This window comes from Salvia miltiorrhiza, chromosome 2, assembly GCF_028751815.1.
Source record: "Salvia miltiorrhiza cultivar Shanhuang (shh) chromosome 2, IMPLAD_Smil_shh, whole genome shotgun sequence".
Taxonomy (NCBI): domain Eukaryota; kingdom Viridiplantae; phylum Streptophyta; class Magnoliopsida; order Lamiales; family Lamiaceae; genus Salvia; species Salvia miltiorrhiza.
Genome location: NC_080388.1, coordinates 38962624 through 38987874, shown reverse-complemented (window position 1 = coordinate 38987874; position 25251 = coordinate 38962624). Strand labels below are relative to the sequence as shown.

The 25251-nt window shown below is 35.9% G+C and overlaps 2 protein-coding genes and 1 long non-coding RNA gene across 3 annotated transcripts; 2 read left to right on the top strand and 1 right to left on the bottom strand.

The window, feature by feature from the left end:
* The first annotated feature begins 3689 nt into the window (after positions 1-3689).
* On the top strand, positions 3690-7746 carry LOC131012366 (G-type lectin S-receptor-like serine/threonine-protein kinase SD1-13). Its single transcript, XM_057940297.1, has 7 exons — positions 3690-4918; positions 5744-5851; positions 5955-6160; positions 6247-6457; positions 6579-6816; positions 6911-7061; positions 7149-7746. Exons 1-7 carry the CDS (start codon positions 4156-4158, stop codon positions 7449-7451), a joined length of 1980 nt encoding a protein of 659 aa, XP_057796280.1. The 5' UTR covers positions 3690-4155; the 3' UTR covers positions 7452-7746.
* Positions 7747-9609: 1863 nt separating this feature from the next.
* LOC131012360 (uncharacterized) lies at positions 9610-12869 on the bottom strand. Its single transcript, XM_057940285.1, has 4 exons — positions 10812-12869; positions 10428-10673; positions 10119-10238; positions 9610-9973 (listed from the first exon to the last, which is right to left on the bottom strand). The coding sequence occupies exons 1-4, from the start codon at positions 11952-11954 to the stop codon at positions 9923-9925; spliced, it is 1560 nt and encodes a 519-aa protein (XP_057796268.1). The 5' UTR covers positions 11955-12869; the 3' UTR covers positions 9610-9922.
* Positions 12870-24065: 11196 nt separating this feature from the next.
* Positions 24066-25027, top strand: LOC131012359 (uncharacterized). Its single transcript, XR_009097302.1, has 2 exons — positions 24066-24546; positions 24798-25027. It is a non-coding gene; the product is annotated as an uncharacterized LOC131012359 (long non-coding RNA).
* The last annotated feature ends 224 nt before the right edge of the window (positions 25028-25251 follow it).

The window sequence follows — 25251 nt, the reverse complement described above, 5'->3', positions numbered from 1 at the left end:
ACGAGATATAGAGCAAAACTCGTAGCACAAGGTTTCTCACAAAAACCAGGAATTGATTATGAGGAAATATACTCTCCTGTAATGAACGCTATTACTTTCAGATTTTGATTAGTTTGGCTGTGTCACAAAGGCTTGATATGCGCCTTATGGATGTAGTAACTGCTTATCTATATTGGTCATTAGATAATGACATATATATGAAAATTTCTGAATGATTTAAAAAATGCCTGAAGGATTGCAGTAAAAACCCAAAAGCATGTATTCAATTAAACTGCAAAAATCGTTGTATGGGCTGAAACGGTCTAGTCGTATATGGTACAATAGACTGAACGAGTATCTTTTGAAAGAAGGATACAAGAATAAAGATATTTGCCCTTATGTTTTCATTAAGAAAACCGAAAGCGGATTTGCAATCATAGCAGTTTATGTTGATGATTTAAATTTAATTGGGACTCCTGAAGAGCTCAATAAAAACTGCTGAATATTTGAAGAAAGAATTGAGATGAAAGATTTGGGAAAGACAAAGTTTTGTCTTGGTTTGCAAATGGAACGTATCCGTGGAGGAACGTTTATCCATCAATCCACATATACAGAAAAAGTGTTAAAACGCTTTTACATGGATAATGCACATTCATTAACATCACCAATGGTCGTTAGATCTCATTATACCAAGAAATATCCATTTCGACCAATTGAAGAGGGTGAAACGATACTTGGTCCTGAAGTACCATATCTAAGTGCAATTGGAGCGTTGACTTATCTGGCTAATAATACTAGACCGGAAATAGTTTTTTTTCTGTAAATTTTCTAGCAAGATTTAGCATTGCACCCACTTTGAGACATTGGAATGGTGTTAAACACATTCTACGTTATCTAAAGGGTACCATTAACCTTGAATTATATTATCAAGAAAAATCTGATAATACTCTAGTAGGGTACTCGGATGCAGGATTTTTATCCGATCCACATGAAGTTAAGTCACAAACTAGATGCGTTTTCACATGTGGTGGAACTGCTATATCATGGAAATCTGTGAAGCAAACCTTGACTGCAACATCCTCAAATTATTCTGAAATAATTGCAATCCACGAAATAAGTCGAGAATGTGTATGGTTGAGAAATGTGACGAGTCATATTCTAGAGCTGTGCGAGCTAGCTTCATCAAAGGCCAAACCAATTATTTTATACGAAGACAATGCTGATTGCATCACGCAACTCAAGGAATGATACATCAAAGGCGATAGAATGAAGCATATTTCTCCCAAGCTCTTCTACACACACGACCTTCAAAAGGATGGCGATATCGACGTTCAACAAATTCGCTCAAGTGATAATCTGGCGGACTTATTCACCAAGGCATTACCGACTTCGACATTCAGAAAGTTGGTACACGAGATCGGCATGCGTCGACTCAAAGATATTCAATGATTTCAAATTCAGGGGAAGCAATTGTACTCTTTTTCCTTCGACTAGGTTTTGTCCCATTGGGTTTTCCTAGCAAGGTTTTAATGAGGCAACATTTTTGTTTTAGGGATTGGTCAATCAAGGAGAAGTGTTGTAAATATATCTTCTAGATATATCTTATGTGTGTTGACCAAGAAATCTCCCTAAAACCCTAGCTTCCTACTTGTATAAACAGAGGCCTTTAACCCTCATATTGAATACGCTTAATACATATTATCTTCTCTATTCTATCGTTTCTCTCTAGTTTATAACAACTCTCGTGATCTCATCTATCTTTCTCTCTCACAGCGTGCACTCTGATGGACTCCTCTCTCTCTCTCTCTCTCTCCGTCGTCCGTACAACGATCGATCGATCGTACCAGAACAGACTCAACAGTCCATTTTCGTTGCAATCGCCGTCGCAGAAGCTGTTTTCCCAAGGTAGAACGAACGACTCTCTCCTATTCATAGGTTTATGGTCGGCGTCTTCTTCCGAAAGCACCAACAATTTGCTTTCCCAAGGCAGAACAACAATTTCGTTGCTTCATGTGTTTAGTATAAGTAATTATAAATATATTTTTTGAATTTGTTAATATTGGTGTTCGCAATCACAGTGAAGTGAGTGTTCACAAAATATTTCAATTGAGGCAAGGTGATTTGAGTAACAATAATTTTCGGTTCAACTGAATTGCTAGTGTTGGTGTGAATTGTAATTTTAAAACTCGAATTCTCAACCAATATTAGTTCTAGTTGTGAATTTAAATTTGACCAATTTTTAAGTTTTTTAATCTTAAAATGGTAAAATGGTGGTTGTGAATAGGGGTGTAAACAAGTCGAATCGAGTCGAATATTGACATGCTCAACTTCGAACTCGGTAATATGTATAAAGCTCGAGCTCGACTCGACTCGTTCGAGTTTAATATTTTTGAGCTCGAGCTCGACTGGATGACATATTTAGTGAGCTCGAGCTCGACTCGGTTTGTCTCGATTGTTGAATCTTAATCGAGTTTGAGCTCTTTTAAGCTCGGTGAGCTTGAGCTCGTTTAAGCTCGTCTCATACATAAGAGGCTATATTAGTAATTAAGCTATAGTATAAGGATAAAATTGTAAATTCTTTTTAAAGCTCGATTATGCTCGCGAGTATATGATGAAACTCGAACTCTAGCTCGATACCTAGTCGAGTAGCTCGAGCTCGACTCGACTAATACCGAGTCGATTATGAGTAATTTTTTAGTCGATCCTGAGTAGTTCGCGAGCTAGCTCGACTCACTTACACTCCTAGTTGTAAAGGGTAAAATGATAAGGGTTAAGGTACAAATCCACCCCTAAACTAGACACCCCTAGCGTATCCCTCCCTATTCTCGACGTTGGCTCAAATAAACCCCCAAAATTCATGAAAAGGGTACATTTAAACCTAGTGCTTAAACGGCAAAATCACGCCGTTAACTTTTTTTTTTTTTTTAATTTCTGAGTGGGATCCACTATCCACCACCACCCCCTCTCCCCTTCACCATTCTTTGCAAAACCTTCCGGCACCGCCGCCGTACAGAATCGAAACTCACCGCAAAACCCTCTGGCATCTGCGTTTGGAACCAATATAAGATGAAGCTTTAGGAGCAGCTTTTGGCTTAGGTTTATTGGAAGCGCTGGCTTTCTTCGGTTCATCAGATTTTGCGTCCATGCTCGCGAGCAATTCAGTCACTGAGAACTTCTCCTTACCACCCTGCTTGGACTTTGAACCAACAACAACCTTATCTGATTTCTTCTTGCCCATTTCGATAATGGCTCATCAAATATAACAAACTAACACAAGTTCTTAAACAGCTAAATCCAAAATAAAACCACCAATCAACCCGTGGAAAAATCTCCGGGGAAAAAAATACCAATTCATCATATCCAATTCAGTTCAAATTGGGGCTTAGTTAACACCAAATTCGCATCAAAACGACAACTTCACAACAAAAATCAACAACAGCTAAGAAAAGCATATCGCAAAATTCAACAAGAAATTGTACAAAAATAAACCCCAATTGCTGTCAAGCGAGCCACTATTCTTATAATAATGATTTGCTGCTCCAACTGTATCACCATTGTTTCCCAAAAATAAACCCCAATTTCCTAACATAAATAGAGAATTGTTCATCCATTCTGTAAGGCGGCGGCAACTGTACCGGAGGGTTTTGCAGAGATGGTGAAGGGGAGGGGATAGTGTTGGATAGTGATTCTGCCGTTTAAGCATTGGGTTTAAATGGTACCCTTTTCATGGACTTTTGGGGTTTATTTGGGCCAACGACGAGAATGGGAAAGGATACGCTTTAGGGGTGTTTTAGGGGTGGATTTGTACCTTAATCTAAATGATAAAGGATGCCCACACAATATGAATTTTTTCCTATGAACACCGGATATGAGCTAAAGGAAGAGGAGGACAGATGAATTACACGGAATATAACAAAGAGCACAAGAAACAAGCTCACCTGACAGGCTCCGGGCATCTTCTTCGATCATTATACATATATAGGAGTTTGACTCGGCTACTACATCTAGATGGATAATTGTTGACTTAGCTATTACCATCATCCTGTATTCAATTCCTCCTGCATTCCTATGAACTAAAGTCAGTCCACGCATACGACTCAAAGTCGCATTTCAGACATTAAACAAAACCAAACTCTCGTAACCAATTCCCCTCTCAGGCTCAGCCAAACAAGAATAATGAATCTCCTCCTCATGCTCGTGAGCCTCATAGTATTCAGAATCCCGGGTAGGGTGTGCCAAAGTGATTACGAAATCTGCAGGCAGCCATTTCAGTGTGGAGACGAAACAGATATCCCGTATCCATTCTACGGGGGAGACCGCCCAGTTTCGTGCGGCTTTCCGGGGTTCGAGATGAGCTGCCAAGAGGGCGTTCCCCTCATTAACACCTCACAGATAATCTACCGCGTCCGTCATATCAACAACCAGAAGCAGACCCTCACCGTCGCCAGAAACGACCTATGGATCAACACTTGTTCTCCACAACTCTTCAACACATCTGTAAATCCCACCTTCTACACTCTTTACTCGGCCGCTAATGATCAGGAGATCACTCTGGTCTACGGTTGCAGTGGTCAGACACAACTCCCACAGCCCAATCAGTTCGATTGCAATGGCAACGGAGAAATAAATGGTTTGGCTTACTTCACCACAATAGCCCTACCCCTGCTGCCGAATATTAGTATCACATGCAACGGCCCTCAAATTACTGTTCGGCTCGATCAAACTGAGGCCGCCCGGTTGGCAACAAATCCCTCCCTTTCTTCATTGGAGGCATCTCTTCAAACTGGATTCTCGATCCAGTGGTTGGCGGATAACCAGAACTGCGAGAGCTGCTTGGGATCCGGTGGAGAGTGCGGCTCCAATCCATCAGGATCGTTTGCTTGCCACTGTGCTAATGGTACATCTGAATCCACTTGCTCAAATGCCCCCAACCAAAACGGTACTAATATATTCCTTCTTTTTCTCTGCTCCCAACCGCATAGCCTCAATTTTTTGTTATATTAATAACCTCTTTAATTGGATTTTGCTATCATCTCAGTTCCGGCATCATTTAGCCTAATTTTCATACCACGCGCAATTCAAAATATACTCATTTGTCATAGTCTTCGCATTCGCATTTTTGGCGTGGCCGCTATTTAATGTTCTCAAGTTGACCATCTTTTTACACCTCACACACCCCTCGTTTCTGTTCTTCTTTCTTTCTGTTTTTTTTTTTTACAAAAACTTATTTATGCAAGCATATGAAGAAATGTTTGGAAGGAATGGGAGGAAAAAAAAAAAGTGAGGCATCATTTACTTCCTCCGTCCCAGCTATAATGAGCTTTTTTTGCACAGGAATTAAGAAAGATGTGTTATGTGTGTAGATAAAAAAATGAAAAGGTGAATAAAAGGTAAAACTTTTGCCAAATAAAAAAAGGTCTCAAGATAAGTGGGACGTCCAAAATAGAAAGAGTCTCAAGATAGGTGAGACGGAGGGAGTATGAAATAATTTTTCCTCCATTCTTTTTTTTTTGATAAATTATACTATAAGTAAATAAATAAATTTTAAAGACCATGCGACAGAGGACTCAAATCCAGGACCTCAGGTCTTGGGTGGGGTGAGTTGCGGTGGTGATGACTAGTACATTCGATTGCCATATTCAGAACAAGCTAGGTAATTCATCCCTTTATTTCCCATGCATGTGATTCTGTACACTTCTGATAGAACCAAGTTTAACAAATTATTATATAAGTTCATTCATTTGTCTCCTGTGATATTCACCAGATAAGAAACAAAACCGCAGAACAATTATTGTCACAACAGTTGTTTTGGGGAGTATACTTGTTGCTCTGTGTGCATACTTTCTGCTGAAACTGTTGTTCAAATACAGAGGTAATATATTCATCCTACTTCATTCTCAACGGACACTAGTTTTTATCAGATATTTTATCATTTTATACAACATGTCCCTCTCTCTCACACACATTTTAAGCAGCAAGGAAGCATAGAAGTAGATTGCTATTCTTCAACACCAAGGAAATTGATACTGGATATTCTGAAGAAAGGGCATTCAAACATGATACACATGCAGTTCAACTTGAGGAGTTACCTATTTTTACATTTATGATGCTTTCAAATGCAACAGACAATTTTGATCGTGCCAATAAGCTTGGACAGGGTGGCTTTGGTTCTGTTTACAAAGTATTTCTTCTTCTTTCAAGATTTTCTCAAGTATTTTGAGTTTTGTAGTTTGTAATAAGGAATGTGATTCTATAGCTACTTTTCAGGGGAGATTGCAAAATGGAGTAGAAATTGCTGTAAAAAGGCTGGCTAGATCCTCTAATCAAGGGGTGGATGAGTTCATGAATGAGGTTGAGGTCATTTCAAGGCTTCAGCACCGCAATCTTGTCAGACTTCTTGGTTGCTGTGTGGAGATTGAAGAAAAATTGCTTGTTTATGAATATATGCCCAATGGAAGCTTGGACGCCTATCTCTTTGGTATGTCTATAATTCTCAATTTTCATTTGGTCGTATGTTATTGCAGAGGCTACTGCAAATATGCTGTTCATTTATAAATTTGTTAGGAGTTGTTCTATTGGGTAACAAATACCTATCTCAGGTTCACTTAAACATGACTTTCTTGATTGGCAAAGACGCAAACTAATTATTGAGGGGATTTGTCGAGGCCTGCTTTACCTACATCGCGATTCAAGGTTAAAGATTATTCACAGAGATCTCAAGCCAAGTAATATCTTGTTGGATGAGGAGTTGAACCCTAAAATCTCCGACTTTGGTATGGCAAGGATTTTTGGTGGCAAGGATGATGAAGCCAATACAACAAGGGTTGTTGGGACATTGTGAGCACTTACTGATTGCCTCATTCAAGTAGTATAATATTTTTAAATCACAAATTTCTTGTTGCCATGCTGATCTTGAGCTTCATGGTTGCAGTGGCTATATGTCCCCGGAATATGCACATCGTGGAATATTCTCTGAAAAATCTGATGTCTATAGCTTTGGCGTCCTATTAATAGAAATTGTGAGTGGAAAGAAGAATTCCAGTTTTTATGATGAAGATCAACAACTCTTCCTTACAGCTTGTGTAAGTCGTTGTGTTCTTGGAGAGTATATTTGATGTCATATTCACAAGAGATGGTAAAGTAATCTAACCTTTTGTAATCATGCACAGGCTTGGAAGTTGTGGAATGAAGGAAGGATAGTAAAGTTGATAGATCCTGCAATATATGATGGTAGAATGGAAGATGATATATTGAGATATGCAAACGTAGGTCTGCTATGTGTGCAAGAAATGGCAGCAGATAGGCCTAATGCGTCTACAGTGTTGTCGATGCTTAGCCGTGAGATCGTAGAGCTGCCTCACCCAAAGCAGCCGGCATTTCTCGGGATGCAAAGCTTTCAATCCATAGAGTCCTCTTCAAGTAAATGTTCAGTCAACGGTGTCACTTTTTCTACTGTTGATCAAGGAAGGTGAATCTGAGAATGAAAGTATTTTCAGAGTCACACTTTCCTTCTTCGTCTTCGCCCCAGTGGGTGCTGCCTTGCTTCTTCGTCGTTGTCGTGAGTGAGGTCAGAGAAATCGATTTGAGTAGGAATCGTTGTCGCGAATAGTGATTTGGGGAAAAGTTGGCCTACGGATGCGACTTCGTCTTCAGTTTGTTTTCCTAAATTTCAATTTGTTTTGTGACTTGGAAAAACACGTCTTTCAACTTTTTGGTCAAATTTCATTACGTGTTTCAAAATAAAAATTGCAAGTGTTGTTTGTTTAATACGTTGCTATTTTTGCTTTCATGTATTTATATAGTAATCTTTTTCCATCATAAAATCCACGCAATTTGCTAATTTGGATTCTCAGCATTCCACGTCAACATTCAAGTGTCTATGAAACACAAATAATCAAAATCTAATACAATAATATTTCTATGCATTTATCCTAAAGATGAGACATTTCGTTAAAATGCTAATACATTGGAACAAAATAAAATAGTTGCCCTTGTTTAAATTCTTATAAAAATATCAAATAGTTGAAGGTTAAACTAAACTTGTTTGATTAACTCTTGGATATTACTACCTTTTTTTCGACAGCGCAAAATCAAGAAAACAGAGCAAAATGTGGCAAGATTTCTTCAAAAATCTAGCATCGGAAATCATATTATATATCCTCTCAAGATTCCCTAGTTTGTCAAGGTAGCATCTTTTCAAATCTCGCTATAGTTGAGTGGGGCTCAAAGCGATACAAGATCGTTGATCTTAACTGTGACGAGCATTGTTGGAAAATAAGTCTGCAACTTCGACCTCCCTCTTCATGAACTAGTGCATAGTCCAGTTAATGGTTTGCCCTTTCTAGGAGACTTGTTACTCGTGTCTTATCCTATGCATCCAATCACGCGTGAATATATCATGCTTCCTCATGGATTTGGAGTTAGCAGAATGAGTGGCCAATACAATTTTTTATACTACTACACTAACTTTTAGAAGCAAAATAAGCAGCAAAATAAGCAAGTAGGAAAACCAAATAAGGAGAAAATTTTTATATATTGTTTAAAGACGAGGTGATAATGTGTGATGAGGTTGTAATACCTGGTACCGATCGACGATCTCCTGCAACAGTCACGCCGAATGAGCCTTTACAGATGACGCCCAGGATCTCATAGTCATCCAAGATACAACTGCACTGCCAATCCAACAACAACAACGGCTTCTCATCATCAAGACTTCACGTAAGAGTTATTTTGAGAGCTGGAGAAAGATAAGTCTACATACTTTCTACTTCTTTATACTACTAGTATGCACAGCCAACATTGAAATTAAATGAAATATTTATATAAATAAATATAAATATTAAACACAATCAAAATATAAATAAGTGAAACATGTATATTTTAAAATGAAATGAAATAATTCACATTAATTACTCAATTAAAAAATATAAATTTTCAACTTTGTCTAAAGTGTAATGATAATTATAGCTATTGAATAATTTTAAATTATTTTAATAATAAAATTAATATTATACATTATTATTATAAAGTACACGCGTGTAGAGAAAACTAGAGTTTGAGAGAGGGCGAGAATAAATTTAACAGAGCCCGTTCGGCTCTGTTATATTTCAATTATCCCCTATGGCTGTTTGATGTTTCACACCATTGGCATTCGTAAATAATTGGAGGTTGTGATCTCTTTGTTAAAAAGGCTAACATCCTAGCAGAAATATGTAATTTTCCAAGGAGTTTGATCGAAGAAAACACACGTCCTGTTTTGATTAAAAGAATATAATTATCAAGAAAATTTATGTATGTTAATTTAATTTATTATTTTTACTTAAATATTTTGGCACTAGTCCGTAAATAAGAGGCTTATGTCAAAATTTTGAGAATGAAAAAAATCATTCAGATCAAACCGAACAAAAACATATCCAAGCCCAATTAAGATTGACATTTTATATGTACAAGAATTCCTTATAGTGGTGGGGTTGTTCGGTTGTTCATCTTCTTCCTTTTGCCATGAAAGCGTCGACGCCTTCATCAACAGCAATAGATGGTCTGCATTCTTCTGTTTAAACATTACTAAAAGGTAGCCAAATATATTTCTGCAGAAATCGCTATAAATCTCTACAAAAATTCCAAAAAGGCAGCCAAATGAATCGCAAATTGAATCAACAGAAACTCAGATGACATCATCTGATAGCTACACATTCAAATTTGTACGAGGAAGAACTTCATAGTAAATCTTCTCAAACGATTGCAATGTATTTACAATGAACAGATGTAAGCAAATACGACGTACATAAGCACCTAAGCTGTCCGGTTAAAAACTGCCTTCTAAACCTATACAGTACATACCATTGGTTTCTTCAGAATCATCACCCATCACAGATGCAGGCGTCAGAAGTGATTTCCACACAGCAGTATCATCAGTGGATGAACAAGGCTCAACGAAATCTATCTACTCATCAGCTCGATAGAAGTGCAGCAATTTCAGTGGTGCTACAGTTTCCTGACATATAAGGAATCAAATTATAATTGTTAGCGTCAATGCCATGTTTGCACACCTAGATATCATAGCTGTGGACAGATAAAATTGCCCTGACTAGTATAGCTTGAGGCGTACAGCATGTATTGTAAGATCACACGACCTTCACCTGATATATTTCATCAGACTGCTGAGGGAAATAAAAGCCCAATGAGCAATTATCCAGCATTTCAGGGCTTTTTATCCAGGCTTTGCGAGCATCACACAGTTTGATCTTATAATGGAATATCTAGAATGAAAACATAAGAAACAGTTAGCAGAGAGAGAGAGAGAGAGAGAGTGTGTGTGTGTGTGTGTGCTCTCTACGAAAACAAAGGAAAACCTTGCCAAAAAGAATGCAAAGTATTTGAAGAAGTTATACAAACTGTGAAGGTTGTTCAGATACAGAAACTAAGTTCTAGAAAAGACCAAAAAAAACCTCAGAAAGCGGGACAGTTGGTATCTCAAGGTCATCCCCATCAATTATTATACCAGTGCCCTGGCATTCAGAACAGAATGCTGAGCAAATTTTCCTGTCCTGTATCTCAGGCTTCTGCCCGTTCTTGCCTTTAGCCTTCTTCCTGGATCTCAGTTTTACTTTGGGCTCATGTGTCTGCTTGGCAAAAACAACCTCAAAGAGCAGTATCCAGTGAATGAGACAGGATATGTGAAAAAGATGGAATGCCTGTATACAAAGAAGACAAATATTAGCCTGGAGAAATGTCAAACCCCACTGTAATGAAACACACTGTAATAAAAATGAAACACACTCTAATGTCTGCGGGCTAATTATTGGAAAAGAGAAGTTCAGATGATGTCTGACCCCAGTAAAATTTCTACTACTGCATACAAGCTTTCCGGTCTTCCTGTTTAACAGAGCAGCAACATCTTTGTTCGGCAGCATCTTCTGTTGGCATATATCACAAGTCCTCTCAGAGGCGATACGGTGTTGGTTTCTTAATTGTTTCCTCATAGTCTTGCTCGAAAGAATGCGAGAATGCACCAACTGATCATCATTTCCAGAGAACAGCACTTTTGACTTTGAACTATTTGAAGATTGAGACTCTTCCCCAGAAGAGTCATCTTGATTTCTTAAGGCTTCACTTATATCCTCTGGATCAGAAAATGACTTCCTCTTCTTGCCTCTAGAAGAGCCACTGTCCTCAGCTTCTGAATGAGGACTCGATGGAAGCAAATATCTGAAACCATCAAGTAACCCCTTCCGTCCCAAGTTATAGTTGTAAGAAAATGTAACAATAGCAAAGTCATGCTCAGGAGTCTCATCAACATCCTCAGTGGTAGCATCCGCATTCCCTAGCCATTCACACCATATTCTACGAATTTCACTGGAGACCCCATCCTTCTCACTAAACCTGGCACCAATTTTTCCAACTCCAATATGCCGCGCCACCAAATCAGAAACCTCGTCTTTTTGCAGAACACCCGGGATAACTAGTAGCCGACCAGTTCCATCACCATCCAAGGTAGAACTACTGGGATTTTCATCACAATCGGCATTATCCTCGCTCTCCTGTGAACTCTGTGAACTAGCAACTGGTCCAGCATTTGCATTATATTTAACCATCGCAAGGCTATCTGTGCCAGCATTATGGATATCTAGCAACTTGTTTTGGCCACAGTCTGAAGCAGGTAAGCTTTTACTTTTCTCCTCCATAAAATCATGGAAGAAAAACACACCATCATTGAACGGCCATGGATTTGGTTTGAGCAGCGTAACTTGTGCAGTGGCTAGTCTTTCAGTGTGAAAATGGCCCTTCAAGTGATCAAACAAGCTTGAATCGCCATAACAAGGTGCAAGACACATAGTACAGAAAAAGATCAATTTCTTCCCATCTTCCCTAAGCTCGACATATGGATGCCCCTGTGCTCGCACATTACGGAGAGTTGTCCTTAACAACTGCTCTTTCAAATTACCAATGCTAGTCTTTGGGAAACCTAATTCCATCCTCCCTGCCCGTCAAACTCTTCAAGAAAAGTAGGCTACCTTGAAGCTAATCTAGTGAAAACCTAAATCCTAAGTTTCACCACAATGCAAAAACAACACTCAACTCAACTTCAACCCCCAACAGATATACTCATCAAAGCTCAGCAATCAACTCAAACTCCACCATACACTTAGCCCAGAATGAAATTTCACAATTCTCCAGGTAGTCAACTTGCAAATAACAGAAGGAATTTCACACAAATTCTCCAAATCGCTAGTTCAATGGAGACAGCAGAAGTGTCAAAACCAGAAAATCCTTTCGCCTCAATTTTAAAAGCAATACACTTGAAGAACAAGAAAACCACCGAGATTATACGACAAGAATCCAAGTTTCAGCTCCAATAACACTAAAAAACAGACAGATAACGAAACCCTAACTTCGAGTTTAGAAAGCCCTGAACTTACAACTTCGAGGCACAGTAGGTATTATAAAAGTTTTCACAGACCGTCTAGCTATTCGTTTGCCGGCAACCATTCCTCCACCAATAGCGTAGCAACAAATCATCAGAATGCTCGAATCCTTCACAGCGATCATGTCCATTTCCTCCAAAAGGGAGCAAAACAACACCAGGAAAACGACAGAGAGAGAGGGGAATTCCGCGCAGAATATCGCGACTAAAGATGCATACAGCGCCTAATTTTGGGTGTATCTGTATCAATAGATTGTATCTGTAGAGAGAGAAAACGAAGAACGAGATGAGAGGGAAGAGTCTGGAGGGAGAGCGAAATTGAAACGAAAACTACTTTTTTTGTGCCAACGGAAATTTGGAGAGCACATAAATACATCCGGGTAACGATCATGTGTATCGCGGACTACCGAAGAAATACGAGTACGATGATCTCGTGCGTTAACAGTAGAGAAAGGGTAGTTGTTGACTTAGGGTGCCTCCAATCATGAGCCAATTTCTAATTTCTAAAATTGCCACATCAGTGCCATATCAGCTTTAGAAATTCACCTACTTTTTTTTTTCACATCTCCTCCAACAATAAACCAGTTTCTTACTCTTTTAGGGTCCCACCATAATACTCACTCCCTTTATATATATATATATATATATATATATATATATATATATACCAGTTTCTTACTCTTTTAGGGTCCCACCATAATACTCACTCCCTTTATATATATGTATATATATATCTATCTATATATATATACCAATTAATTTTATTTGCATTATTATTTATATATTTTAATTTTAGTTTTAAATTAATTTCTATATATTAATTATCTAATTTAATAAAATAAATTAAATTTAAAATTATAAATAATAATTAAAATTACATTAATAAAATTCATATTACATTGCAAATATTAAAATTACATTAATTGAAACTACATAAACATAATAATTGTTGAGAAAAATTCGAAGACATTTGAAAATTGTTTGGAAATTGTTGTTGAGGGTAAGACATGTGATGATATTGCGAATTTGGAAAATAACTTTGAAAATTTTGGAAGCTTGAATTACTGGAGTCGGAATTTTCAGAGTTTGAATCCGTCATTTTACTTGTAGAGAAAACAAAGACAAGAAGATAGAAATATTGGGAAGATGTGTAAAGAATGAAAAATGAAGTGAAGTATATATAGAAAATTTTAAGAATTTTACCGTTATTATTAAAATTTCTTAAAATTTAGCCGTTTTTTTTTCTTCATATAGCCGTTGATAATCAAATGAATTTATTTTACAAACTAGAAGCATGAAATAGAAAGTTAGCAAAAAAAAAAAAGGATGAGTCTGTGACCGAAAAATGGAATCAAATAAAATAAGAGTGGCACGCTTCCCAAAGCCAAAAAGTTGGCAACAAAGTCAATAAAATAAACTTGAAATGCTTGCTTTCTCATTTTTGCGGTCCCACTCGGCAGTTAGAAACTGGGTGCATATTTGCACCTGGTTTCTTGGTTTTAATTTGGGAACCAGTTTCTAAACTCTCCAATGGCAGTTCTTAAATTAAGAAACTAGAAACAGGTGCCGTTGGAGGCACCCTTAGTTGCGGTGTGGCATTTTGTAGGTGATTCTTGCGTGGAAGGGAAGATTCGAATTTTGGGGAATCTTTGGAGTCAAACTATTACTCCATCCGTCTCATTATTTTTCCTTTTTGGTTGTCTCATGTATAATGACATGTTTCTTAGTGTGATTAGCTACACTAATTAATTCAGAAAATGAACAAATTGTTAATTAGAGGCAAATCACTCTTAACCCTAAAACAAAAAAAATGCATCAATCACTCCTAACTCTCTCTCTCCCGATTGCTCTCTCTCAGCTACTACACGCTCGCTGCCTTTCCTCCTCTACTGGTTGCTCGTTGGACTTGTTGCAACGACGTCGGAGAGCGCCCTCTGCCTCTCGCCTATTTTCCTTCCCTATTCTCCATCGCCTTTCCTCTGCTGTGTCGCTTGAGTTGGCGATCTAAAATCGTCGCCGGTGCAGAGGAAGAAGAGACGAAGGTGAGGGCATGGCGACGCGACGCGGCGACGCCGCTTCCACCCACTGCCTCCACCCTCCTCTTTTGTCCTCCAGTTCGCTTGTCTCCAACCTCCTCTTTAATCTCCAAAAATTAGGGCTCCGGATCTCCGCTGCCACCTCCACCTCCTCTGAATCTGTGAAAAATCGAAGAACAGAGGCTCTACCGCCTCCACCCTCTTTTGTTGATTTTTTTTTTATTATTTTTTCTTGCTTGAATTAACTAGGCAATGGGCTAGGGCTATAGAATGAGAATTTGGGGGGTTTTCCAGTTAAATTGAGTGTGAGTTCATTGTTCTCACCTGGGTTTATCGAATTTCCAGAGAGATTTTCTGGGCTAAGGCTATAGAATGGCATGTTCACCCTCAATTTTTTTTTTGAATTAATTTCTTGGATTTCTTGAATGTAGTGAATTTCTTGATTTTCTTTGTTGGTTGTGTAGGGGTGGAGGGAGAAGACAAGCACAAATAAGGTGAAGGGACAGTCGCAGCCTCGCCTGTGGCGGTGGCAGCAGATTTATGGAGGACCAAAGGCCTTCTTTATTAACAATATTTAAGATTCATGAAACATGTGGGACCATATAACTTTTCTTCTAATATCACTCTCCTTAATACCCGTGTCGAAAAGAAACAGCCATCAATAAAGGGACGGAGGGAGTATCTAGAGCAACTCAAATAAAAAATTAAGGGTCGTTTGACTTGAAGTGTTAAATGATTTGAATTGTTAAATAGAATTAGATTAAATTAATTTTATGATATTTTGTTTCGTCAGTAAATACCATTTGTGATTCAATTTTAAAATAATATTATTTGAAATTAATTTTGACTTATGAATTTTAGATTACCAGTTATTAATCATAAATTATGACAAAATGAATATCGAATCAACTTCATCTCAGATAATCTCGGACTAATTCAATTTCAGTGATCAAATGTCTGTAAAAATATTGGGAATTTGTCTGTAATATTGTACACAATCTCTAAATTTTTAGATTATCTGAGAATTTGATGTCAGACTTGTACGATTCAATAGAGCATCTTTAGCATCTTCGAATAAGGTTACTTTGGGGCAATTCTATTAGTTGTCTTGTATTGAGTTGATTGACTTCCTTGCTGATCTTTATGTATTATGTTCAGTTGAGTGTGTTCAATTGAATAAGATCATCAACATCTTTTTTCTTGCTTGTCAACTGCTACATCATCTTGAGTTCTCTCTTTACTAAATACATGTAAAAAAAAAAAACTTGACTTCTCTAGATGTAAGCTGAATAGATCGTCAACATCTTTTTTCTTGCTTATCACAAATTTTGAATATAAATTTTTTATAATCATCGAAAGATAGAAATTAGTCTTCTACTATGATTCATGGATATTGTTACCAAATTCATATAGGAATTTTGAATATAAATTTTTTATAATCATCGAAAGATAGAAATTAGTTTTCTACTATGATTCATGGATATTGTTACCAAATTCATATAGGCACTAAAAGATTCATAATAGTTAATTATAATTGAGGGAGTCTCCGCAAAGGAACTGTGTGGCTGTGTCTAATTATTAGGTTCAAAACCCCAAAATATATAACTCAAACTCGTAAAATCAAATTTGGAAATTTGGAAAACATGATTTGGCTAATTTGCCTATCCCAATTATCTTTTCATTTAAGGCTGCGTTCTCCTTGGTTGTAAATTTATCATAGAAAAATGAAGGATAAACAAAATTTCACCATTTAAATCCTTCATTTCTTTACCCACATTTCCTACTTGATCCTTACTCATACCTCATTTACACTACAAATGAGGGATAATATTATCAATATTATCCTTCATAGAAAAATGAAGGATAAACAAAATTTCACCATTTAAATCCTTCATTTCTTTACCCACATTTCCTACTTGATCCTTACTCATACCTCATTTACACTACAAATGAGGGATAATATTATCAATATTATCCCTCATTTGTAGTGTAAATGAGGTATGAGTAAGGGTCAAGTAGGAAATGTGGGAAAAGAAATGAAAGATTTAAAAGGTGAAATTTTGTTTATCTTTTTTTTTCCATAATAAATTTACAATCAATGGGAACGCACCATAAAAGTTAAAATTCATTATAGTAATTTACACAACCAACATCCATGGACCGTACAAAGTACAAACTGAAACCACGCCTATATAGGGATGGCAACGGGCCGGATCTGGACCGGGTCTGGCCAATACCAGATCCAGATCCGTTTTCATATACCAGATCCAGATTCAGATCCGTGGATCTGAAAATTTTGGATCCAGATTCATATCCGTAAGATCTGCGGGTCCACGGGTCCAGATCCATGGATCTACTATTTTTAAATTAAATTAAAAAAATTCACAAAATCAACAACATTTAATTTCCATCATGAAAAATATAACACAAAATACTTTTATCTAATTACTTTTAGTTTTTATTCTTTTGAATATAATTTATTTATTATTTTTAATTTAGTTAATATTATTAGTAAACTAAATATAAAATATAAAAAAATATATATATAAAATAAAACAGATCCACGAGTCGGATCTGGGCCGGATCCGGATCTAAAATTTCAAGATCCAGATCCAGATCCGTTTTCAAAACTGAGATCCAGATCCATATCCAAATCCAGATCCGTCAGGTCCAAAAAATTGAGATCCAGATCCGTAAAAACGGATCTGGATCCACGGATCTGGTATTGGCCAGACCCGGTCCAAATCCGGCCCGTTGCCATCCCTATCGGCCTATATGATGTGTTCCCACATAATTTAAATTTTGTCTTTGATCAAATAAATTTTGTTATACGAACCCCACGATAATATATCAAAATCTTAAAAGTATTAAATAGTAAATGTTTTTTTTTTTTTTGATAAGGATTAAATAGTAAATGTTTTACTTTGTCCTTTTTTTTAAGAGAGAATAAGATTATAAATGCGTCAATACACAAGAGTGAATTAGTCTTGTGTACAACCGGTTGTATCGTATAATCGGATTGCACCCTGACTCGAACCCGTATTCTGATTCGAATCATGTAAATAACACTATTCGGTTATACAAATGACATTGTCTGTAATTTACACTATTCGGTTATACAAATGACAATGCGTATAAATGACACTATAACATTGTAAATGATACTGTGTATAATTGACACTATTCGATTATATAAATGACACTAATTGTGTAAATGACACTATTCGGTTATACAAATGACACTGTTTATAACATTTTAAAATGTCATAATGTCATTTATATATATAACCAAATAGTGTCAATTATAGACAGCGTCATTTGTCTAACTAAATAGTGTCAATTATAGGTGGTGTCATTTGTATAACCAAATAACGTCATTTACACGATTTGGATCAGGATATGGGTCAGGGTATAACCCGCTTGTACCCAAGTTTTTGTGCATAAGAGTAGCCTATTTTATAAAACATGAAAGTCTTTTATCCTCCTCCATAAAATTTATAAGTTTTGTAGCCATGTTTGAAGTGCAAATTCTAAAATACCCTTAAAAGTGATGATGTTGACTTTAATAAACATATAATATTTTTTAATTATTTTTTTCGCATTTAAAGATGAGGATATCCAAATTTTCGAAACTTTAACACAAAAATCGGCTATAAATTTGCCTAATAAGATGTCTCATTTTATTTCCTCGTGAAAATCATTAATTACCTCAATGTGTGTTGGTAGATTCATTAAATTTACTAAAATGAAGTAACAAAATCGTGCATCAAAAAACAAGAAACACAGTAAAAAATTCAAAACTTGATTTGAACTTGGTACACGGTTTGTCAAAGTAGGACACAAGTTTATCTAAGGTTGTGGACTCAAAAGAATTGCATGTCAGGTATAAAAATATTTAATTTTTAGGGTTGTTCTTAAGTACACGGCTTTGTACACAGTGAACACGATTAGAATTTATTAAGATTTGACTCTTTATTAAGTAGAACTTACTAGTTCTTTATATTAAGTATTTCATACAATTAGTATAGCTCGACTCATAAATGAAACTATAGTGATATATAATTCATTATCGAAGATTGTCTTTGCATATAATAAAAGATCTAAAAAACGTATTAGTGATGATTTATTTGATATTGAACTTTAAAAATATCACCAAAACTATGATTTACAAATGTACACGGGTACACACTACACAGTATGATTATCTGTGCACACACTATGTAACCGTGTAAGAAAACACTAATTGTGTACCATATATTCTAACCGTGTGCCCTAAACGTGTACCGTAAGGGATTGTCCATTTTTTTAATTTTTTTTTTGTAGATTTCACATTCCTCTATCATCTCCCTTGTAGATATATATTAAGAAACAATAGGGCCGAATGGCCCTATTGAGCATACAAAATCAAAATTTAGCCCTAAATCTAAAAACATTAAAATTTAGCCATTAATTAGGTGGAATGCCTAATTTGTCCTTTTTACCCATCGCACTGCAGTTCTTCGATTTGGCCCAATCACTCTGGCGCTCCTCGATTTGTTCCGGCGTAGTTTCGCAGACGCAGACGAAGGGCTCTCATGTGGAGCGGCCGTGGCTGCTAGCGCGGTGGAGAAAGCGAGCTGCGCCGCGGAGGCCGAGGAAGCGGGAGCGATTGCTGGGGCTCTGGTCGCCAAGCAAAGGCGTAGTGTCGACGGTTGGCTGCCGCCGTGGGCGACGATGAGCTCTCGTTGTTCAACGACATCGTTTCGATTGGGGGAATTTCGAGTTTCTGATTTTTTCTAATTTTTTTGGGCGTGTCTGGGATGATTTTTTGGATCTGATCTGATGAGGCGGCGGCGGTGGATCTAATCTGATCGTTGCGCCACCTCCTCCATCGGCAGATCTGATCTCCGCCTCCTTCGATTTCAGCCATCGACAGATCTGATCTGATCTGATCTGTGCTGCACGTATGGCACTTATGGCACTATTAGTGCCATAAGTGCCATACGTGCACACTTCCCCATAGGGTTTAGATATTCCATTTAGTGTTTAGATTATCCATTTGGGGTTTAGATGTTCCATTTAGGGTTCAGATGTTCCATTTAGGTTTTAAATGATGTTGTTTCTGTATTTGTGCTGCACGTATGGCACTTATGGCACTATTAGTGCCATAAGTGCCCAAATGACCATTTTACTTGGTTTTATTTTAAATTTCCGTTGGCATTTTTGGCACTATTAGTGCCATAAGTGCCAACGAAAATCCAAAATAAAACCAAAGTAAAATCTTGGCACTTATGGCACTAATAGTGCCATAAGTGCCTAACCCGACCCGGCACGCGACCCGCGTGCCTGATCCTACCCGGTCCGCCTCATTAAGGGTAAAAACGTCCAAATCAATAAAAATGGCCAAATTTTGTGTTTTTTCAATGTGTGGCCATAAATTGTGTTTTATGCTTCATTTTGGCTACTTCAAAATTTTACTCTATATATTAATGTAATTATGTAATTATCATATGTAGATATATGATATTCAACTAATAGTCATTTGTTTTGCATCACATTTGTAATTGACTATTTATTAAGTAGAACTACAAAGCATAACTTACTAGTTATTTATACTAAGTATTTCATACAATTTGTATAGTTTGATCCATAAATGAAACTATAGTGATAATTCATATTAAAGATTGCAATTATATATAATAAAAGATACTCCCTCCGTCCAAGTTTTGTTTTGTCTTCTATATTCCATAAAAACATGCATAGATTGAGACGACATGGATTTTAAGAAATCCTGTAAAATATAGTGTGAGTGGAGAAATTGTCTCACATTGATTGTGATGTTTAGGGGAAAAATTATTACTATAAATGGACTATGCATTAATGCATGTTTTTATAGGATGGATAAAAAATGAAAACTATGCATATTTTTATGGGACGGAGGGAGTATAAAAAAACGTATTGATGATAATTTATTTGTAACATCCTAGTCTTATTTTAAGTTCAAATCTCACAAATAATAATAATAATAATAATAATAATAATAATAATAATAATAATAATAATAATAATAATAATAATAATAATAATAATAATAATAATTTATAATACTACTACTAATAATAATAATTAGAATACTAATAATTTATGAGAGATAAAGTATTTGCATAAATATTTAATCAAAACTAAAGTTCCTATCTACACGATTTTAAGAAGTCAAGACAACACTAATTTTACATAATTTACGAATAGTTTTTAAACTCAAAATTTACATAACACAAAAAAAAAACATTATATATATTTTAACTAGATGCAAAAAGTTTCTCCTTGACATGCCCATTCGATATCTCCAACGCCTCCAACATTATTTACCTGAGATGATAAAAATGTGGGATGAGCATACAAGTATACTCAATGTGGGACGTCATGCAATAATTGTCAATGTTAATAAAATGATGACACATATGGCCATAACATTCATAACATCAAGTCGCACGGTGGCATACCAAGAACTATTAATGTCTTGGACCCATTTAGCGAGTCCCTGGCAACAAAGATTACAACCTAAATTTAACATCAAATCGCATTGTGGCATACCAAGAATTGTGACATCCTGGACCTATTTAATGAGCCCCTAACGATACCTCATTTATGAACACATATAGCCGACATAATATTAAAATGGATAATAATTAAAATTCATGGCATGAATTAAATAAATCTCACACATTAGCTTTGAAAATTTCAATCGAAACCCACGTTTTGTATTGTACGTAAAAATTCAATAATAATTAAATAAAACTAAATGTGCTTAAATATAAATATTAAGAAAAAAAATACTATATATATATATATATAGGGAGAGGTTCAAGAAAGAACCATAAATAAAAAAAGAACGGAGAACCATTTTCAGCCATTCGATCATCAAGATCTAGGGTGGATGCATCATCTTGTTGGATGAATATAGAACCTGGGTTCGAATCCTGAAGGGAGCATTTTTTAAAAAAAAATTTAGTGCATTAGTTTTAACAGCGAATGCATTAATTTTTACAGTGAATGCATTAGATTTGATGGTTCTCCCGTTCTCACAAATAATGTAGTTCTCTATATTAACCACACCCTATATATATATATATATATATATATATATATATATATATATATATATAGGGTGTGGTTCTAGAGAGAACTACATTATTTGTGAGAACGGGAGAACCATCAAATCTAATGCATTCACTGTAAAAATTAATGCATTCGCTGTTAAAATTAATGCACTAAAAAAAATGCTCCCTTCAGGATTCGAACCCAGTATCTGCATTAAAAAAAATGCTCCCTTCAGGATTCGAACCCAGGATCTGCATTCATCCAACAAGATAATGCATCCACCGTAGATCTTGATGATCGAATGACTGAAAATGATTCTCCGGTCTTCTTTTATTTATGGTTCTTTCTTGAACCTCTCCCTATATATATATATATATATATATATATATATATATATATATATATATATATATAAGTGACGTGTGTGCATGTGTTTAGTATATATATATATATACTAGTAATAGTTCAACTATCTATATATATATTAAAAGCATAAAGGTATTTACCTTTATTAATTACTGAAAGATATCAGCTACTCCCTCCGTTCACGAAAAAGTGCCCCATTTGGGTGCTGACACGGGTACTAAGAAAGCTGATAAAGTTGTTTTGAGTGGGGTAAAAATTACAATAGGGGTAGTTCTAATGACATTGATTAGTTTGTTAATATTTTCTTGTCTTTTAGTTGTTGAGAGTTTAAACAATCCTACTCTTTATTGAGTTCGATTTTAATGTTAAAGACTAGTATTTAATTTTTATGCCTATTTTAATTCTTGTGTTTTTTTAACATATTCATTCTTATTTTTTTATGCCTATTTTAATATTAAAGAGTATTTAATTTTTATTTTATTGTATAATTGTAGAGAAATCAATTGATTAGTTGGCACTAATATATAAAAATAAAATTAAATTTACTTTAATTTGTCAAAATATAAATATAAAAATTATTATCCACACATATATTATGTGTGGTTTAAAAAAATTAATAGAGGTGCACACCAAATATAAAAATAAACTTCATTAAATAAAATAAAACTTAAAAAAGAATTCCTGCCATATAATAAATGTTACAAATAAATTTTCTGCTACACATTTTAAATGTCAATAACTAATTGAAAGTTTCAAATTGTTTCACCTACACATTTTTTCAAAATATGTGTGGGTAATTATGTGTGGGCTAGATTGCATAGGTGCGAGGGGGCGGGTGCGGGAGCGATACGATTCGGGTGCAGGGATACGGGTTTTTGAAAAATTATAGGGTGCGATTCGTGAAGGATACGTGTGTGCTATATATATATATATATATATATATATATATATATATATATATATATATATATATATATATATATAGGGTGTGGTTCTAGAGAGAACTACATTATTTGTGAGAACGAGAGAACCATCAAATCTAATGCATTCACTGTAAAAATTAATGCATTCGCTGTTAAAATTAATGCACTAAAAAAAATAAAAAAAATTGCTCCCTTCAGGATTCGAACCCAGGATCTGCATTCATCCAACAAGATGATGTATCCACCGTAGATCTTGATGATCGAATGGCTGAAAATGGTTCTCCGTTCTTTTTTTATTTATGGTTCTTTCCTGAACCTCTCCCTATATATATATATATATATATATATATAGGGAAGAGTTCAACAAGAACATAAATATTTGCAAAGTCTAGAGTCATAATCTCGTTCGTTAGATCGATTTTAATCAAGGGCTGAGATTAAAAGCTAATATTAGTATCCCTTAAATTACTCACATCCCTCTCTCCTCTCTTTCTCTTCCGTCACTTTTTCCCTCTCTCCTCTCTCCTCTCTCCTCTCTCATTTCTCTCTCTCTCCCTTCCCTTTTCCTTCTCTCTCTCTCGTCTCTCACACAGAACACACACACACACAGAACACGCACACACACACAGAACGTCACTTTAGGGGTTCGAACTTGTGTTGAACTTGTGTTGAACTTGTCTTAAACTTGTCTTAAACTTGTCTTGAACTTCTGAATTTGTTGAACTTCTGAACTTGTGTTATTGAACTTGTCTTGAACTTGTCTTGAACTTCTGAACTTCTGAATTTGTTGAACTTCTGAACTTGTGTTGAACTTGTCATGAACTTAATTATGTATTTTGATTTTAAGAGAGAGAGAGAGAGAGAGAGGAGAGAGGGGACGAGAGAGAGAGAGGAGAGAGGTGAGGGGTGACGTGAGAGGAGAGAGGAGAGAGAAGAGAGTAAATTAAGGGATATTATGAATCTTACCAATTTTAATTATATTAACTTCAAATCTCAGCCTTTGATCAAGATTGATCTGATGAACCAGATTGCGACTCCATTCTCCATCTAATATTGTGTTTCTGTATAATGCAACCATATATATATATATATATATATATATATCAAGTTAAACAAAGAATGATCCTAAGTATAGAGAATAAAGAATTAATCTCCATCATTCAAACCACTTAATCATGCGGTTGAGATTAATTTAGTTTCCAACTTTTAATGTATTAAACCAAATTTCGAAATATTAATTTTAATTAGAAAAGGGCATTAAAGTAACTATCTATTGGGTAAAAACTGAAAGCACGGAAATCACTCCCCCATTTTATGCGGCCTCTCCTCTACAAACCTCTCTATCTCTCTCTCTTTCTCTCTCATTTACAGATTTTGAAGCATCAAACCTCCCTCTACCTCCGCCGATACAGCCGCCGCCACCGCACCTCCTTTCTTCCTCCTCCCTAAACCGTCGGAGGCCCAGCAAGATCGTCGGGCCGTCACGATTTTCACCATCAAAAACCTCATCTCCCTCTCTATTTCAACGGCGAGCGGCGAGAATCCACGCCGCCCCCTTCTCCATCAAAAACCTCATCTCCCTTGTCTATGTTTAAGCGTTTCCAATTGGGGTTATCTGGAGAGATTGGAGTTAGTTTTGTTAACTGAGGAATGTGTGTAATTTTGTGTTTGGGATCTTGTTGCTTGGATATTCTTGATTGTTGTGGCTGCTGGGTTTTGCTTGATTAAAAAGAAAAATGTAATCTTGGATGAAATGGCATGTGAATTTTGTTTCTTTTAGTTTGCTTAATTATTGGATTTTTTTCTTTCTCGCTGTGGGTAATATTGCAGGGGAATTTCAAGCAAAATCAGTACCTGATAACCCCTTTTAATTGTTTGTGTAGTTTATATTAGATTCTTGTTTTTGTTCTTTTTGTCACTTGGGGCTTCTTTCGCCAATGGATTTGATTTTTGGGTGTTTTGCAACTAAGTAGTTCATTCTGCTTGCAGGGGGGATTATTTATGTTCGATCTTTAGCTTCCATACTGGTTTTGTGACTCGACGCAAGAACTCATTGGAGGCCAGCGCAACCGTGGAGATCCGGCGTCTCATCTCCAAAGAGATCTCTCATAGTCGGATTCTTCATCTGGGAATTAAATCTCTTTGCAGTCTCTGTCTAATCTGCACTTTTATTTTTCTTTTCGTCAAAATAAATGATCAATTTTGGAATTTGGGGGATATTAATTCACGTGTCCATTAAATATGAATATATCTGTTCATTTAGAAATTGTGTTCTGTTCATTTAGAAATTGAGTTCTGTTCATTTATGTTCATGCGTCCAGTAAATCTAAATAAGAAATCTGAATATATTGTTCATTTAGAAATTGTGTTCTGTTTATTTAGAATTTGGGTTCTGTTCATTTATGTTCTTGCGTCCAGTAAATCTAAATAAGGTTTTCGTTTC

What these genes read in the sequence shown, in the direction of transcription:
- LOC131012366 (XM_057940297.1), top strand. Translation starts at nt 4,156, where the DNA reads ATGAATCTCCTCCTCATGCTCGTGAGCCTCATAGTATTCAGAATCCCG. An exon ending in GCTTTGGTTCTGTTTACAAA is followed by an intron (nt 6,161 to 6,246) that starts GTATTTCTTCTT and finishes GCTACTTTTCAG; the next exon opens with GGGAGATTGCAAAATGGAGT. An exon ending in AACTCTTCCTTACAGCTTGT is followed by an intron (nt 7,062 to 7,148) that starts GTAAGTCGTTGT and finishes AATCATGCACAG; the next exon opens with GCTTGGAAGTTGTGGAATGA.
- LOC131012360 (XM_057940285.1), bottom strand. Translation starts at nt 11,954, where the DNA reads ATGGAATTAGGTTTCCCAAAGACTAGCATTGGTAATTTGAAAGAGCAG. An exon ending in GTAGTAGAAATTTTACTGGG is followed by an intron (nt 10,674 to 10,811) that starts GTCAGACATCAT and finishes CTTTGTATACAG; the next exon opens with GCATTCCATCTTTTTCACAT. An exon ending in CAACTGTCCCGCTTTCTGAG is followed by an intron (nt 10,239 to 10,427) that starts GTTTTTTTTGGT and finishes TTTTCATTCTAG; the next exon opens with ATATTCCATTATAAGATCAA.